Here is an 18,151-nt window from a genome sequence, read left to right on the forward strand (position 1 = left end):
TTTGTTTCGCGCTATTTGAGCTTCGGGTTTGATGTGTCTCTTGTTGTTTCTGGTCAGTTTCGGGCCCGCCGTCCTGGACCCCCGCCGCCCGCCCTGGGTGGGTTGTTTTGGGTTTCTTTTCTTTTTTTGCGGGGTTTTGGGCGTCTGGGATCCGCCCTTGAGGGGGGGGCTCTGTCATGGCTGGGTCGTGTGACCCAGTGTTTGTGTTTATGTATCTTTTTTATTCATTTGTGCCCTGGTTTATTTTGAGATTGCTGTTTAGTCCTTTGTTCCTTAGTTGTTTATGCCATCTTCCCCTGTACTCAGTCTCCCTGGTTCCATGTCTATACAGTTATGTTATGTTAAGTTCATGTCATGTCTTATGTCTAATCTCCATGTTTCCTGTTTTACTTTGAAAGTCTGTATTCAATGTCAGTGTATTTAGTTTCACGTATCCTGTCCTGTCGTTAGGTTCATGTGTGCCAGCTGTGCTCCCATGTGTGGCCACTTCCCCTGATCATCCCTCATGTGTATTTAGTCTCTGTGTTTCATGCAGTCTGTGTCGCGTCGTCTGTATTCTCACCCCCATGTTTTCACGGTCAGTCTTTGCAGTTATCATCATAGTCCCTGAGTCTTCTTAGTTTGTCACAGTATTAGTTTTCCCAGTTTAGTTATAGTCTAGTTTGGTCACTCTATCCCTGCTTTGTTTGTACACTTTTTCTCAGCCATAATAAAGGCTCGCTTTCTGTTAAATTCACTCCCGTCTACTAACTTGTGTACGCACTTGGGTCCATCACACACACCACCGCACGGCCTGTCCCCGCAGACCGTGACACAGACCCAACCCAGCCAAATGTAGAGCCAGAATTACTATTACATAAAATGTATTTTAATCTTCTGTTTTTACTCTTCTTTGACAGTATGTATACCCAGTGTTGGGGAGTAACGGAATACATGTACCGCCGTTACGTATTCAGAATACAAAATATGAGTAACTGTATTCCGTTACAGTTACCGTTTAAAAAGGTGGTATTCAGAATACAGTTACTTTGTTGAAATAAATGGAATACACGGCGGTACTTCCTGTTTCATATTGTCGCTGGTCAGGATTGTTTGGGTTTGTTTGACAGCTACGTTCTGTTGTTCCAGGCGGCAGCGTTACGGTTGCCATGGTTACAGGGTGACGCGCTCTCTCTGCGTGTTTCCTGGGTGAGAGAGCGCTTTTTGTTGTTGTTGTTGTGCTAAGCTAAAAGGCAGAATGCTACAGGCATAGCTCTAAAGCATGTAGCCTGATGGGCAGTGTAGTCCGTGCTGCAGGAGAATGGACTACCATACCCGTTATGTGTCTGTGAGCGAGGGAGGAGAGAAAGGAAAAGTCCGAGCTGTCACGGAGCAAAAACGGGAGCTGGAAGCATGTAAATATAATAATAACCACTGCAGCCAAGAAGAGTGCCTGAGGAGCCCATTTGTAAGTAAGCTATTAAGACTCAACTGTACACTGTGTTCGTGTTTTCCTCCGGAAAAATAAGTTCCGTTGGAGCAGCCTTTCAACGCCTCTCTGTCTCCCCATAAGCAAAGTTGACCCAGACAACAAAGTAAAGCTAGTTTTCGCTACCAGCCCGACACGAACCCGACGTATTAGCCAGAGGTCCCTTTACTACGCTTTCGGAGCCGCTGGACCTTCAGTAACAGTAATAAATCACAGCAATAGGACATTCATGTAGTTGTAAACAGCATGATAATATATTAAGTATTCCAAAGTATTCAGAATACGTTACTCTCATTGAGTAACGTAACGGAATACGTTACAGAATACATTTTGGGGCATGTATTCAGTATTCTGTAGTGGAATACATTTTAAAAGTAACCTTCCCAACACTGTGTATACCAATATCTATGCACCTGTCATTATTGACAGCAGTTCTTCAGATGCTGAGGGAGAGGAGTTGCAAAAGGAAAACTGGTAATTTTCATATCTTGAATAAGAACAATAAACCCATAGTGTGTGACTTGCAGTTAACTTATTTATCAAATATTTGTTTACTAAAAATAGTGCTGGGTACTGCTGCTATTTTTGATCCTAACCTTTTACAGGAGCAAACATAGCTTAACTGTTCCTGTGAAATTATTCTACTGATGATTGTATTCAGAAAAAAAAAAAGATTCGTAAAATTATTTGGTTGCTGATGATTGTTCTTCAGATTACTATTTTGCTTTTTAAAATGAATTAACAGAAAAAGGCCAATTGATAAAGCAAGAAAAATTACTTAAAAGATATTAAACAAAAAAAATATATAAAGTGTAAATAGTGTAAATATTTAGTTGCTTTTCACTGACTCATTCTACAGTGATGAACCTGATGGATTGACGGCTGCAGATGTCATCTCAAATCTGGCTCTGAAGATCAACAAAACCTCCTGTAGCAGATTCAACATTAACCGAGCCAATGTCTGGGATGGTGCCTACCGAGGCTTCAGAAGGTCTTCATATAGTCCCAACTCTGGCATGATGGTGAAATTCTCTGATGACGTGGGGCTGGCTGAAGAGGCAATAGACACAGGTGGGCCTACTCGAGAATTTCTCACCCTTTTGATGGAAGCCATAAGGACGAGAAGAATATTCGAAGGAAAGGACTATGCCAAATATCTCACATTTCATAGTAAAGGTATCTGTTTTTTTCACATTTTTTTCCATGGTCAAAATTACTTTATTATAATGTAATGTCTTTATCTTTAGCTGCAGATGAAAATGAATATTTCTACATTGGAAGAATGATTGCAGTTTCCATTGTCCATGGTGGTCCAGGGCCATGTTGTTTATCTCCAAACTTCTTTATGTACCTTGTTGGAAAAGACAAGACATTCGAGGCACCAATTGATGATATACCAGATGAAGAAATCAAGAAGGCTCTACTAGAGGTAAATTTGTGATGTTATGATTATGACAAACGCCAATAAATGCAAAAATCTACAGTTAATTTCAGTTATCCACTTAACATAATCTTGGTAACTAACTAATGCCTGAAATGATTACTGATTACTTAATGATTATTGATTACTGATTGTGTAATCCAAGACTGTGTTAAATTGCACATTAATAGACAGCATGCGAAGGATGTCACTTGTGTATGTGTATGTGTGTGTGTAATATATATTTTTCTCTTTAGATAAAGAATGCAACATCTCTAAGTGAGCTCCAAGTAATCACAGAAAAACACTCAAGCATGCTCCAGACAGCAGGATGCTATCGATTCATGAGGACACTGGAGGATAAGAAGAAGGTAGTAGCGGATTACATTCAGTGGTACTTCATCTACCGAAATCATCTTTCCATCCAAAGGTATAGAATTCCGACTATTATGTGCCCATTTAACAAAATCTTTTCAGAAGAATAAATTGTTATTTTTTTATTCCAGTGAAATTTAAAGGACGGAAAAAATATATTCTAAATGCAAGACCTTTTTCAGGAGGACTTCTTTTTTGTAGCAGGATGAGTGTCTTAGCTAGATAAGAATGTTGGTTACTTTCTTAACACAGTATTTTCCCATGTGAAGTTTTGCTTGCTTGCACAAATAACATTAAACATTCTATTAAAAATTAGACTGTTTTCTAGTTTCAGAGAGGGTCTAGCAACACTGGATTTTCTAAATGCCCTGGAACAGCATCCTTCACTCTTCTTCTCATTCATGTGCTACACTGAGACCAGGCTGACAGCTGATCTTCTGGAGAACATCTTTCATGTACAATTTGGTCCACCTGGCAGCTCTAGGCGTCAAGAGGAGACAAGAGTACTAAGCTACTGGCAAGACTATCTGCTTTCTGTAGAAGGTATTAAATTTGGTTGAAAATGTTGAAATGAGTACATTTATGTCAGCAAAGTGTAATGGCCCCTTTTTCCTGTTTATTATCATTAGAAATAACTACTTTTCTCTTTACATTTTCAGAGAGAAATGGAAGTCTGTATCTTGAAGACATCCTTATGTTTGCAACTGGACTGAGGGAAATTCCTCCTGCAGCCATTCAGCCAAAGCCACAGCTTCTTTTCCAGACCACTTCACGCTTCCCTGTAGCAGATGTCTGTGCAATTACTATCAAAATCCCAGTGTTACACAGTTATGAGGACTTCCAAGAAGCCATGGATTATGGCATCCAGAACTCTCCTGGGTTTGGGCTTCCCTAAGGTCCAAGTCCTTTTGCTTTTAAGCCACGTTTATGGTTTTAGCAAACATTTGAAGTTTGTGATTTTAAAATCTGAAAGTTTTGTTTCTAATAATTTATAATAATTTCTGTAAATCATATAAAGTTTAATGCATCTCAGCAAGTTCAATCATGTTTTGGATTTTCAAAAGCATAATATCATAATGGGACAATAGAACAAGTTAGACATATTTCACTGTGTTAAGAAATTGCCAAAGTAACAAAATAAAACATTTCTGAAGTATTCTAATGTACTGAGACACGCTAGTATAATAACACGGGGGAAAAAATCTGATAAATTCACTTAAAAGGCTTTATTTAATCAAACACTTCTGTGTTTGATTACATTTTTTGTAAGATATGCAATTTGTTCTTTGAGTTAAAAAAAAGAAAGAAAAACCCACATAAATACAGGTATTGCAGAATGCTTTTGTAAACCTTTGTTTGTAAAAAAAAGATCTCCAAATCAACATGTTTGTTACAGTACCTAATAAAAGGCACAAATTATTTTGTACAGTATGGTCTTTTGATTTCTTCAGGTAGAAAGCGTACACACTGTAAAGTTGACGGTAGTGAAACTATTTATTTACAAACTATGGTACTATTTTTTAAACCTAAATGCTCATTAAAGTTGGTTTGTGACAATTAGTGTCAGTGGTAATTGTACCCACATCTAGCAGATGATTTTACATTGACTTCTAAAGTCCAGTCATATTTTTGAGTGTTATATAATTTTCAACTGCAGTAGTCCAGTTGACTGGTCGAGGGAGCTCACTCTGTCTTTCCAAGTTTGTGAAATGAACCTGGAGATTGTCGTCCCCACATAGACTGTACTGAGCAGGTAGAATGTCATCAAACTGGTGCAGGATTTCTTGAGGCACTTGGAATCCACACTCTCTTCCAGTCAGTCAGAAAAATGAACAAATTCAGTCACTTCTCCAGGTACTATCCTTCAAGGTTACAGCAAAAGCGCAAAGTCAATCTTATAATTAAAAGTCAGCACAGAAAAATGGGGTTTTAAAGAATCTTAATTATGCATATACGTATCTACATTTGTTGTTTTTAGCCAAGATGTGATCCAAAGTTAAAATATGATTGTGTAACTTTTTTGGGGGGGGGGGAATATAAAAATAAAACGTACGTGCATGAAGTCAGAGAACAGAACTAATGGCAAAACACAAGTGGCAACTTTAATTTCTATTCAGCAAAAAGGTGAAAACAACAAAACACTATTCAATTGCTACAGTGAGTAACAGGGCAAATTGTTAAACCTAAATGACATACTGCTTACTTAACTCAAGTGGTTAGGTCAAGAAAGAAAAGAGTGCACTTAAGGGATGGACTGTTCCTGAACCATTTTATAAATGAACAAAAGGTGGACTAACAGCAAGCTGGACAGGTATCCTGCACATACAATACACTATACTGAGGAAGAAAAATTTTAGTAAAACTATGAAATAAAATACATGGACTAAATACATACCTATGAGGCAGGTGATACATGGCTTCTGGTTTACCAGATGGACAACAAGATTGGCGCACAGGTCGGATGGTGTGAGTGTTCCAGAGATCTCTGTACTCATCAAGCTCTTTTTGCAAGACATTGAGGAAGACATATCGTAGAAGGCATTTATGTTCATGACTGCCATTGAAAAGATGCCTCTCCCTCAGGTCACTGAAGAGTTCAATCCAGAACTGAGTTCTAATGGTGGAATGACAAGGCATATAAAATTTAATAACACAAGTAATTCAATGTAATTGTCCTCTTTAAAGAAAGTCATAATCTTAAGAATATTGAACTGTGCGCAATTTCGTCCAAAGAAAAGCTTATTCACATGTTCTGAAGTGTTTCATCAATGCACTGCAGGAAAAAAAAAAGCAACTTCACACAAATGACAAAATTTAACAAAATGATTAATCCTTCAGTTATTCCTGCATTTGGCGGCTGAACTTAAGAAAAGTTGTAATATACAGGTCTGTCCATATAAATGTACTATTTTGTTTCTACATGAACACTGAAGCTGTTATCACTTGTTAGATACCACACAGAAATCCAAAAGCTAGTGAAAACATCAGTATTTTTTTTTGGGCACACAACGTTGAAGAAATGTCTGAAACGAATGACCTCCTATAACAAATGGATTTCTGTCATGTTGGATCAATGTTCTTATATTACTCCTATTACAGTTCTCAAATTTGAAGAATCCCTTGTTCTTTTATTTATATGACTCCCTACAGGTAAACTATTTGATCTAGATGTTAGTTTGGTACTACGTAGGCACACAAAATTGAATAAATTTTACTCAATTTTAAATAGATCAATCTTTACTGATGCCATTGCCTATAGGATTTATAATAATTTATTAAAATTTTGAATGTCAGTTTGTTTGTTGTTTTTCATAGTTCCTTTTTAGGACTTTTGTGGAATGTGTGAGTCGGATTTTCTTTTTGAGTGTGTTGTTTTAATACAAACAAATGTCACTGGTATACCAAACCATTTATTATAGTTTTTGAAGCAGTCTTGCATCACATAAGAAAAATGTGTAGGTGACTATGTTTTTGTTTGTTTGTTTGTGACTGTAATTTAATATTTGAGTATAAAACCCCACCCACAAGAAAAAGTATATCGCTGACCACGAAACACCTTCAGAACCATTCAATTTTAAGTTTCAGAATATATTTTAAAAGCCATGTACCTTTGCTTTCTGAACGAAGACCACCAACTTTCAATCCGTTGATTTGTAGTTGAGGTGCCATACATATGACTGTGGGCTCCTGCAAGTTCATCTCCATGGTCTGATCTTAAAGCACAGTGAATGGCTGCCATTGTGCCATTTTCTGTGCCACAGTCTGTACGAAGGCATGCTGGAAGTTGACCAAACCGTGTCACGCACTCCATATAATATTTTGCAATGATACCTGGGTCATTATTTGAGCTGCCACAGCTGAGCCACATAACTTTCCTTGAAAATCCATCGACACATGCACTAATAGCAACACCAAAGGGTTTCAGCTTATCATATCCATCCACATGCCACACTTGATTTGGTCCTTCTGAAAAATATCCTCTTCGAACAAACCTTCGTTTACAGCGACGCTTAACACCATGTGGATCTAGTCTTGAGAGTATGTGCATTACATCATTTCTTTTAACTGTCAGATTATACTTTTGTCGCAGTGTCTGACACATGGATCTGTAACCCAGAAGCTGACCTGAGCCTCTCAGTTCTTGTGTAACAGTGGAAATGACAATGTCAGTGGGAGTAAAGTCAGTCCTTCTAGTCATTCCAGCATCTTTTAGCCTCCTCTTTAATGTTCGCAGACTCATACAAATATTATGCTTGTTTTCAAGAAAATCCAGGATCACTTCATATGTATGGCCCTCAGAGAAATACTTATTGATGATGTCTGTGACTGAGACTGGGCCTAAGGTTGAAGAGAAAACATGAAAAGATAATTACGACCGCAGGAATCCATAAATGCACTTAATAAGTGTTTTAAAAAAAATACCACATCTGAAACAACTCTCAATAAACATGACTCATGTATTTAATCTTCTTGATGTGTGCTTAAAGGCCAGAGAAAGCTCAAAGAACATGGACCAGGATTCAGGACTTATCACTCTCATTAAGACCTCTATGCTGACAACTCAAAATGAGCAAAATAAGAGAAGTTAGAAGAATTTCGTCACTGTGTACATATGCCCTATTGCTATAGACAAGTCATGAACAATTTTTTAAAATTATGCCATAGAACCGGTGGCAGGCTTAAACCAGAATACAGTTCTTAGTACCTACCAGTTCACGCCTTTGCGTTTTTGGAATTCTGATTTATCTTTGCATACAGAGTCTTTAACAATACAAAAACCTTAGAATGAGGAAATGAATATAGTGCTTTTGGAATGGCACATGAATAATAATTCTCCCCCCCCAAAAAAAGTTTAACACGCACTACTGAAGCTACTGTGGTGTATATCAGTCATTATGAAGCAATTAAAAGGTGAGCAATAAATATTAGAACTTAGGAAAGTGAAGTGCTTACCATTCTCTTTAAAAGGTGCTAAAGCTTGAATGTTAGATCCACGGGACCCACAAAAAACTCCAATTTGCCCCACTAGCTGGATTCCACAATATGGACAATACATTGCCTGATGAAGACACAATGCCAAATTAAAACCTGGACATATTAACTGCAACACTCCTTAATGACTTTGACTTATTACTATTTGTTATCGAGTTTAAAAAAGCTTCATTTCTAAGGCTACATTAAACATTATCTTTGTTAGAATTATCTTTGAATGTGTATTCCAGATATCTGTAGTATTATTAGAATCATGAGATTACAACACATTTACCTCTCCTCCACTTCTTTGAAGTGTCTCCCAGTCGCACTGGTTAGCATGTTTTGGTTCGTGCAACTGGTCCGTCGGGTTATTGTCTCCCCAGGAACATTTCTGTTGTGTCTTTTCCTATTTCCGTTGTGTCTTTTCCTATTTCCGTTGTGTTGTGTGTGCTTTTGCAGCGTTTTTCTTTTTGCAGCATTTTTCTTTTTGCAGGTGTTTTTCTTTTTGCAGCATTTTTCTTTTTGCAAGTGTTTTTCTTTTTGCAGGTGTTTTTCTTTTTGCAGCATTTTTCTTTTTGCAGCATTTTTCTTTTTGCAGGTGTTTTTCTTTTTGCAGCATTTTTTTTTTGCAGCATTTTTCTTTTTGCAAGTGTTTTCTTTTTGCAGGTGTTTTTCTTTTTGCAGCATTTTTCTTTTTGCAGCATTTTTCTGAAGTTGCAGTCCGTTTGGCCTCTCAGGGCCACCGTAGAATTCACAGACGGTACCTTCCCAAAGGAAAAAGTACTATAGCTTACTAGGGTATATAGACTTAAGAGTTACTATATACAGTAATGGACTTCTATACATTTTACATCAGATTAAAACTTTGGGTGTAAGATTCAGATAATTATTTATTAAAAGCTAGACATTTTAAATGAGAATAAGAAAGAAAAGTATGTCTTTGTGCCCCCTTTTCCCTGTTCATGCCCTATCGGCCCCCCTGGCTAAACTTTGCTAGATCCGCCCCTGCACAGTTACCAGCCGTCAGCTACGTAGAAAAGGATCCTGGTGTAGAAAGTAATATTAAATAAATTATAACAACAGATTATCAAGCTTAAACGTGCTGCTGTTGTTCAGCCGCTGGTTTCCTCTTTCTGGCGCGAAGTGGGGCAAAAACAAAGAAGAGAGACAGACTTGACAGAAAAGCCGATCAGCTGATCATTAAGCAGTTTCACGATTAAAGTAGCAGCAGGAAGGTGAGGGAGAGAGAGGCAGTCGCTCCATATATCGGTTGTTAAGCTTAACATGGGAATGCTTTACAAACATTCAGAGATGAACTTACACACTTGCTTTACTTCTCTCTGGGATAACTTCCTCGGAGATGAAATGCTGGTTTGGTAGCGAGGCTACAAATACACACAGCCGCTCTATCACATGACGCATACTGCTGCAACGTGCTACGGTTATGAGCCGAGTTACGCCGTGTTGCAAGTTTTGTGAGGTGCTTTTTTGATATTTAATGGATCGGATTACATTTTTTATTTTTCGTCGATATCCGATCCAGTAATTTAGGTCAGTATCGGACCGATACCGATACGTAATATCGGATCGGTCCATCTCTACTCTGTAATACTGTAAATGATCAGTGACTCAGGTTAACACTAAACTTTAAACAGTACCTCTGTGTCTCTGTGTGTGCTGAACATCTGGAATCAGGATTTCATTCAGGCTGCATTGACTGTGGGACCTTTCTCTGTTAAAAACAGGTTGAAGACGGCTCAGAAACAGTTGAAGATTAAAATTTAGCGTTATGGCTGCTCGTGGTGTGTAAAGCCTCTACTCAGCTGTATTTTTGTTACTAATTTATGTTTGTTGTTGCTTAACACAGATTTCAGAAGAGCAAATATGAGCACTGTTGCTTAATCTTTAATAGTTTAAAGCAGGACTGGATTGGAAATAAAAAAAAATCCAGATTCTTCTTCCACAGAAGTTTCATTTGTCAGTGTGGGACTGCTGAGTCACCTGAAGAACTCATTTAATTCTCCATGATGTTCATTTACAGAAATGTTTCACAGGAACTGATTCCTCCCAAACGGTGAACTAGTGTGTTTCCATAATGATATGTTTTTCATATCTCGTTATGAATGTACTTCTTAAATGAAGGCAAGTGTTTGTCCTTTTTTGTTCCTCAGGTACAGTACGTGATATTAAGGGCAGGCGGTCATCACTGGGGGAAGAAAAGAAGCAGACGTACTTCCAAGAGGGAGCTGCAGTGAGGACACAGCCTGGTCACTGAGGTCAGAGGTCAGAATCTGAAACAGCCCAGGTTTATATTCTAGGGGTTATAAAAAATTCTAAATGTATTTATAAAGAAACCTTTAAATAATATTTTAAATAATAATCATAATTATGATTATTATTAGAAATATCAAACATTTAAGTGGATTTTCTGTCACACGTATTGTATTAGCCCTGCGATAAACTGGCAGCCTGTCCTGTCTTTGTCCTGTATCAGCTGGGATAGGCTTCATCCTCCCGCGACCTTGAATTGGATACATTGTATTCCAATTATGTTGTTACGGCCCTAGCAGGGCCTCCTCCTGAAGGTGCCTGTGTGGGCGTGTCCCACCACCTCTTCTGCCTGAGGTGCCACCTCTTTTCTTTGACACAGCTGACGCTCGTCAGTAATCAAGAGTATTTAAGCACAGGGAAAGGTGAGCTCTGGGCCAGTGTGCCATTAGTGTGGTTACAGCTTGTGAGCTGTGCTGTTGTGGGTTGCAGCTAGTGAGCTGTGCTGTTGTGGGTTGCAGCTAGTGAGCTGTGCTGTTGTGGGTTGCAGCTAGTGAGCTGTGCTTTGTGGTTTGCAGCTAGTGAGCTGTGCTTTGTGGTTTGCAGCTAGTGAGCTGCGTGTGTCTTTGCCGTGTTTGCAGTGTTTGCAGCTAGTGAGCTGCTCTCTTTCTTTTTGGCTTACGTTTTACGTTATTGACCAACGCTTGAGTTTTGTTTGTTTCTTTAAATGGTGATAGCGGCTTGTCCGTCTCTTTTAGTTAGTTTTAATACCAACTTTAATAAAGCTATTTAATTTTAACCCTCTTTGCCTTCTTGTCTCCTTTTTCTGACCCGGATACTTTTTGTTACTTCCCCCTCACCACCTAGACCCCTCAGGGGAACGTAACAATGTAATCTCATCATTTACAAACTCAAGGTATCCAATCAAAATATAAGCATTAATGGTAAAAATGGGAAAGCAGAAATAAGTGTGACATGAATGTAAATGTGTTAGCTGACATAGAGGACAGCTACATGTAGTCTGAAAAACTTTTGTTGTCAAGTTTGCTGGTATATCAGCACGAGACATTCTTACATAGAAGAGACTGTTAAAGTCTCTAACTCAGTGAAGCATTATTGGTCCAGTCTGTTTGGATAAATATAGTAAGCTGATGTATGTGCATTTATTGACAAATTTTCTTAAGTGCTTATCCAGTTCAGGATCACAGTGGAGCTGCAGCTGGATATGTTCAGTAAAGAAACCTTACAAAAGTTAACAATAAACCTGCATCTCTGTACGTTGTTGTCCACAGGATGAGAAAATCAAACTGGAAGACTGTGGAACATGTTAATAAATGTTTGTGTGTTTATTCCTGTGTCTTTCACAGGAGGCAGTGAAAGGTTTCCCTTATAGTTCCTGGTGAATCAAAGCAGGACCATAAAGGTTGCTGGACTGCATCATGGCCTTACCCCTGAGAAGTCATCCTGTTAAAGGAGGAACCAGTTAGAAGCTGTTTTCAAAGTAGCTGAGCAGATTTCATCTCAAGTAAGCGATTAACTGTTTGTTCGTTTGTTCTGCCACTTAAAGAACATTTAAGGACGTCTTTTGAGTGTTTAGTTGAATTAATTCTACTGGCTCTCATGGTCATTTGTGATTATGGACATATTTTTCATGTTTTCAACCATTTAGTAAATTCTATCTATTTAGTAATATCTGTCAGCTATAAAATATAATATAAATATAAAAATATCTAAATATCTCCTGCCCTTTATATTTTAATGATGTAAGACCAGATGTCTGTTATCATGTTACATTAGCATTCCTCACATATGAATGAGATGCTGTACAGTACAATCCTACTGACACAGCAGAGGGATAACGACGGCTATTCAACATCGTTACATGACACAGTCGAGCTGCATGTTGCAGACAAAGTGACTAAATCATCTTTTTTGTGGTTTATTGTCTTCAAACCAGCAGACAAAGCCGATGGCAGAAGATGTTTGGAGAAGAACTTCAGGCCGTGGACTGAAAAGGTATTTTTTTCTTGTTATCAAAAGACATTTGGAGTGACGGCTTCTACAACTGTGCTGATGTAAAGCTTACTGTCTAAGAAATCACAGTGTTGATATTCAGCAAAAAGAGAAAAGCTCAGTTGTTTGAATTTATTTACAATCATAGTTTTTATACATTCTGACTGTAAACAGCTTTTACAGTCTTGATATTGTTTGACACTCGATATCAGGTGATGGTATTTAATTTAAAGGTTTCTGTGTCCCAATGAGCCATTTACACTGACCAGTTCAGTTTAACTGTAACACATTCATTATTTAGATCCAGCATTTCTAAGAGAAACAACTGAATGTAAAAATGGCAGCCCTCAGGCCAGGTTTATAGAGATATATGCATGCATTATGAAATTTATGTATCCCAGATCATTTTTAGTCATCTAGTCATGGCAGACCCACCCCTTCCTCCCAAGTTAACTGCAACCCAAAAGAACTAGTGGGGTTATTTACACACTCACAACCAGTGTGGGGTAAAAAGAGCCACTAAAAACCTGTCAGCCTGCACAGCTACAGATGTGCTAAAAGCTATAAGAGTTAGAAGCTCTGCTTATGGAGAAAGATACCGCCATAGCTCTCTGCAGCTGTAACACTTTCACACTTTACAAATCATTTCACGTTTTTGATAGTTATGAATAAAGAATGTGTTTTAAAGACATGCTAGGCTGTTGCTATGGTGGTTGCTGTGGACTAGGGTGGACCGCGTCCGATTCCTGTTGTTAGCTGTCCGCCGTAGGAAGGCTGCGTTCCGTTTAGAAGTAGCACCAGTCTGCCGTAACTCGAACTCAAACCCCGCTTTGTTCTGTAATTAAAGGGCTTTTACAGCCGTTCATGACACGCACGCACGCACACACACACACACATAAAGCACTTTGCCTCACCATGAGAATGCAACTTTACTAAAACCTTTAAAGTATCTGATATAGGATAGAAAAATGAAGCAACCACAGATTTAATGATGAAGACTCTGGGTTCTGTAGTTCACGTTTTACAGTCCTGAATGACTCTTTGCATATAATTTATTGAAGAGGAGTTTAGAATGCACTTTACATTTAGACTGTTGCTGTTTAATTTTTTACATTGTTACCATGTCATGAATAAGGTTCATGCCAGGGGTTTGATGGATCAGCTGGACAATACAGTCAAAGACAGACTTCACCCATCATGTGCAAGAATCCTAGTTGGATTTTTGTTTTCACTCATATTTTAGAACCAAATATTGAAAACAATTCTGACAGACTGGATACCTGGTCAGGGTGTACATTACCTTGTACTCAAGCATCCCAGGACAGAGCCCTGCCCCACCATGAGCCTGGGTGGATACATGGTTATAATATAAAATGACTGATACTGAATATGAATATTTGTTATATCCAGCAAGAGATTGATTACATATGTCTGAATTGTTAACCCTAACCCTAGCTCAACAGACCACAATGCTCTGGACTGTCACTATTATTACATGCTGTGAACATAAGTAGCTTTGATCACAGTTTATGTTGTAAAAGGAATATTGAAAAAAAGATCAACATTGTGATATTATTTCTTCCAGCAAAGGATCAGACTCACTGTGCATGACGGCTCAGGCCAATAATGTCTGTTAGATTGTCAGTTGTTTAGTGCTTCTGTACAGTTAGGGTCACCATCTCTATTTCAGTATAATTAATATGCAGAAAACACTAAAAGTTGATTGTCTTCCAATATTCTAGCATAATTAAAAAACTTTGACTTCGTTAGTACATATTGTTACAGTCCTAATGCCAATATGATTCTTCATAACGCCTGCTTTGAAATACTGAACTTTAAAATTGACCTGATGAAAGATAATTTACAGTGGCAGTCTGTCAGGATAATTCTGACTGTAAGATCACTGTATTAATCTGAATCCTTCTGAAATGTGCTGTGAATGAATGCTGATGCAACTGACTGTGGGAAAGCTGTTAATAAAATGAATCTGTGACACATGCAACACATTCACAGAGGAAGAGGACACAAAGGGAGGACACGCAGAGGCTGTGTTAAAGTCAGAAATCCAAATCTTTAGTCAACAACAGGCAGCGGTTACAAGACAAGCAGTCCATTAAACAGTCTACAGGGTCAAACATGCAGAGAATTCAAACAGCAGTAAAAAAATAACTGGACACTGAAAAACTTAAAGCAATGTGTGATGCAATAAAAGGAAGCAGCGCAGTATATTCACTGAATTATCATCAATTACAAAAGAGAAAAGCAATGATTTCTAAGGATTATTTGCTTGATTGCAGGTAGAGTGTGGCTGGTAAAGATGGAAACATACAGAATGTAAACTGTGTGAGTTTGGTGAACTTTGTTAGTAACAAATGAGGTAAAAAACAAAACAAAACAAAACAGACAAAACACAGAAAGAGGTTCTCAGTATTCATTAATAATTAGAAAGCATCTAAACATTCTGGTCGTGGATTTTTACAGTTTTAGTTCCGCTCGCTGTCATTATTATAATCATCATGATCAATGGCGAGGTCCTGAGGTGGGCGGGGCTGTCTCTGGTGATGAAACCATGAAGTTACAGCATCTGGCACGCGTTGCTGAAACATCCCAGTACACTGGTTTAGTCTCCTCTCCAGCTGTTTGACATTTGACACTTCAACATTAAGGGGAAGAAGAAGAAACAGTGTTAGGTCAGGTGACCCCATGGTTTCTAAAATAACTGACAGGAAGTAACCAGGCTGTTAGAAATGGATGGCATGTGTTTATAGTTACTGTATTTAGGTAACTCTACTTACCAAAAGCAAAGCTGCTGAATGTTGCAGGAACATGCTCATGTGTGGTGATCATTCAGTGCTGCTCCTGCAGGTTAGACAGTCCAATAGTGATATCCTGCCCATCTGAGAGTTTGAAAACACACATGCAAAGATTTAATTGTATTACAGTCAAAGTGGGATGTTCGATTTTGTCCTTTAAAAATGTTTGTGTATTTGAAAGCACTAACATTTTATGATGACTCGGATCGTCTCTCTCTAAGAGTGTCTCCTTTAAAGGGGAGACAAGTGTATCAACTGATCCACGTCACTTTACCTGGATGATGACTCCTCTCTCCCTCACTCAGAAACTGGAGAGTTACTTACATCATTACAAAAACATCAAAAACTTCTCCCTTTGATTCCATTTCTCCATTCCTGCTGAACATCAGGCAACAAATATCTCAATAAATCACAGTGAAATGTAAAGCACATATTTTCTCTGCTTTGTCTAACCTCTGCAGAGCCTCTGTCAAGAAAAACAAATCTGTAAGCATAAAACAAATATACATTTCATAACACTGCACTGGACAAACCTCGGTCAGTTGATTTCCTCTGTGCAGTGCAGACGAACATCAGTCAGCAAGTCAAGGTGCCCTTTGTGACTCTGCTAGTTCTTCTGAGGAAACACCACCGTCTCTCCACACCATCACCATCTGTGAGCATAGATCAGAATATATATATATATATATATATATATATATATATATATATATATATATATATATATATATATATATATATATATATATATATATATATATTTCATTTAACAATTGCAACTGAAAGAAATTAAATATTGAACAAAAATATATTGTCACATTCTGCATTCTCAAATACAAATTTCACAAAGTAAATTTTTAATTAACAGAAAAAATATGAATTACAAAAAATAATTGTATATTATTAAAATATTATGCAACTGTAACCAAAGTCTGAATCTTCATTACAGTACTGTGGACTTACTGCTTGTATAATAGTGATAAACTTCAGGGGAGATCATGATGACAGAAAACTGTAAACAACACTCTGAAGTCTGAAGCTGCTTTTCTTGTTTCTGTGACCTCAGCACGCTGACAGACTTGAAGTTGCTAAAGATTTTAAAAAGTGATAATTACAGGGAAGAAACTTCTCTTTTTCATCGCTTTAATCAAACATTTGATGCCTCAGCTGTCTCAGTCCTAAAGCATTCTGCAACTACAACTAACCTGAGGAGGCTTGGATTTGGCTGCAGGTGCCCCTGTACATCCTTCTCAGCAGCACACATGTGGGTACCATTTAATCACACTTCTTCCTGAGCTTTGCTTCATCACAAGACTAAAGGTGGCATCCCATGTCACAGTCTTATCATCATCCAATTGGAGAAGAAACATTTACAGGTCTCCTGGTTTTGTTTTCTGATCCTGCAAAAAGACTGAGGACAACAAAGCCCAGAGAACACGAGATACACAACATCCAACATTCAGACTCAACAGCCTCCATAAATGAAGAGCACCAGGTTGGTCCAGTTATACTAGATATGAGCATGCTTCACATTACTGTGTATGAATAATAATCAAGAGACAAACTTTGAAGATGCAGAGCATGATGTCCCATCATCAGTCTGTAAACAAACATCCACCAGGCTTCTTTGTTGGCAGAGGTGATGATTCTCCCATCAGGGATCAGTAGTGTGTATTAACCTGTGGTATAAGCAGCAGTCAGTGAAATATTACTGTTTCAGATATGAAATCTAGCACATAAAAGCCAGGGTGGGAGGGATCTCTGCAAACTGACTTACCTCTGCAAGTGTGAGTGTCTTGCTGGATGTTGCTGGTCAGAGTCCACACATTAGCAGAGTGCTTCTTGGTCCCACTGACCCATGTGGACAGTGACTGTGGAGAACTGTTCTGGAAAACAGAAAAGAGAATTAAAATGACAAAAAGCCAAACAGGATTTCCACAAAGACTCTCTTAGAATCAGCAATCAGAAAATCATTGGTTCATATTACAATTAAATATGACCAGGCTCCTTAAATGTAAGCAGTTAAGATCTGATTTGATTTACATCCTTCACACAGCACATTTGTCCAGGCTGTCAGGTAAACATAGAATTAATCTCAGGTAACATGACTCAGAGTAGAGATTCAGTAAGAAAGATTGCCAGCTCTAATATTATTACCACACCAACAGCTCAGATTTCTAGAACTATTTAAACAAATGTCTTCTGAATATTCAATTCATGTTCACAGTGGGAGGGTGGGGGGTATCATGGAATTTTGTAAATAAAATCTGCTGTGATCAAGCTATTTATTACTGCACGCAGGAGAGCCAACACACATCAAACATCACAGTTCACAGTCATGTCAGCTCTGCCACAGAAGTCGTGCTCCTACTCCTTTGTGCATTCCAAGGAAGAGGGAGGAAGTTACAAACTGATCATACCACACTTCACGCGCCTCGCTATGAAACCTAACAGATCAATGGTTAAGCTGTTTTGTGCCCTTGGCCTTATCAGCACCTGTAAAGGGAGTTGTTTTCTCAAACTGCTGACGCTGAAGTAAGTTCATCTAGTTTTAGAAACTTTCACTGAACAGTCTATAACAGTGTCACAACTAAGCATATGCATAAGCACTTAAATACTTTAAATGAGAATAATAGAAAATTTCTATTACAGGAGCAAGAGCCTGTCCCAGTAGTCAGAGGTAGAGCAAACCTGGACAGGTCACCAGTCTGTCAGAGGACTAACAGAGACAGACATCAGAGTAACAAATCTATTTAAAATTAATGTAAGCTTGCTACAGCTGTATGTATGAACATGTATTTCTGTGCTCACAGTCCACCT

General features: G+C 38.2%; 2 protein-coding genes and 1 long non-coding RNA gene across 7 annotated transcripts; 1 reads left to right on the top strand and 2 right to left on the bottom strand.

The window, feature by feature from the left end:
• The first annotated feature begins 3,184 nt into the window (after nucleotides 1-3,184).
• LOC120436379 (G2/M phase-specific E3 ubiquitin-protein ligase) lies at nucleotides 3,185-4,573 on the top strand. 2 transcript variants are annotated; one of them, XM_039607317.1, is made up of 3 exons: nucleotides 3,185-3,318; nucleotides 3,592-3,806; nucleotides 3,923-4,573. In XM_039607317.1, exons 1-3 carry the CDS (start codon nucleotides 3,203-3,205, stop codon nucleotides 4,156-4,158), a joined length of 567 nt encoding a protein of 188 aa, XP_039463251.1. In that variant the 5' UTR covers nucleotides 3,185-3,202; the 3' UTR covers nucleotides 4,159-4,573. The 2 variants fall into 2 exon arrangements, with proteins under 2 accessions (XP_039463251.1, XP_039463252.1); XM_039607318.1 differs by having other exon boundaries at nucleotides 3,685-3,806.
• Nucleotides 4,574-5,555: 982 nt separating this feature from the next.
• Nucleotides 5,556-8,584, bottom strand: LOC120436160. Its single transcript, XM_039606623.1, has 4 exons — nucleotides 8,530-8,584; nucleotides 8,217-8,322; nucleotides 6,872-7,601; nucleotides 5,556-5,877 (listed from the first exon to the last, which is right to left on the bottom strand). The coding sequence occupies exons 2-4, from the start codon at nucleotides 8,317-8,319 to the stop codon at nucleotides 5,556-5,558; spliced, it is 1,155 nt and encodes a 384-aa protein (XP_039462557.1). The 5' UTR covers nucleotides 8,320-8,322; nucleotides 8,530-8,584.
• A 5,813-nt stretch (nucleotides 8,585-14,397) lies between these two features.
• LOC120436464 lies at nucleotides 14,398-17,552 on the bottom strand. 4 transcript variants are annotated; one of them, XR_005610449.1, is made up of 7 exons: nucleotides 17,109-17,552; nucleotides 16,897-17,010; nucleotides 16,537-16,742; nucleotides 16,295-16,419; nucleotides 15,865-15,984; nucleotides 15,314-15,709; nucleotides 14,398-15,171 (listed from the first exon to the last, which is right to left on the bottom strand). It is a non-coding gene; the product is annotated as an uncharacterized LOC120436464 (long non-coding RNA). The 4 variants fall into 4 exon arrangements; XR_005610448.1 differs by having other exon boundaries at nucleotides 14,403-15,171; nucleotides 15,314-15,415; nucleotides 15,520-15,709; nucleotides 16,537-17,010; XR_005610447.1 differs by having other exon boundaries at nucleotides 14,403-15,171; nucleotides 15,314-15,706; nucleotides 16,537-17,010.
• Nucleotides 17,553-18,151: the final 599 nt, after the last annotated feature.

Source organism: Oreochromis aureus, linkage group 23 (assembly GCF_013358895.1).
Source record: "Oreochromis aureus strain Israel breed Guangdong linkage group 23, ZZ_aureus, whole genome shotgun sequence".
NCBI classification, from domain to species: Eukaryota; Metazoa; Chordata; class Actinopteri; order Cichliformes; family Cichlidae; genus Oreochromis; species Oreochromis aureus.

Bases quoted from the DNA above. Each gene is read 5' to 3' on its own strand.
- LOC120436379 (XM_039607317.1), top strand. From the start codon at position 3,203: ATGCTCCAGACAGCAGGATGCTATCGATTCATGAGGACACTGGAGGAT. The intron at 3,319-3,591 runs GTATAGAATTCC...ACTGTTTTCTAG, and splicing joins AATCATCTTTCCATCCAAAG to TTTCAGAGAGGGTCTAGCAA. The intron at 3,807-3,922 runs GTATTAAATTTG...TTACATTTTCAG, and splicing joins CTATCTGCTTTCTGTAGAAG to AGAGAAATGGAAGTCTGTAT.
- LOC120436160 (XM_039606623.1), bottom strand. From the start codon at position 8,319: ATGTATTGTCCATATTGTGGAATCCAGCTAGTGGGGCAAATTGGAGTT. The intron at 7,602-8,216 runs GTAAGCACTTCA...CTTCAACCTTAG, and splicing joins AGCACCTTTTAAAGAGAATG to GCCCAGTCTCAGTCACAGAC. The intron at 5,878-6,871 runs GTACATGGCTTT...TTCCACCATTAG, and splicing joins TCTTCGTTCAGAAAGCAAAG to AACTCAGTTCTGGATTGAAC.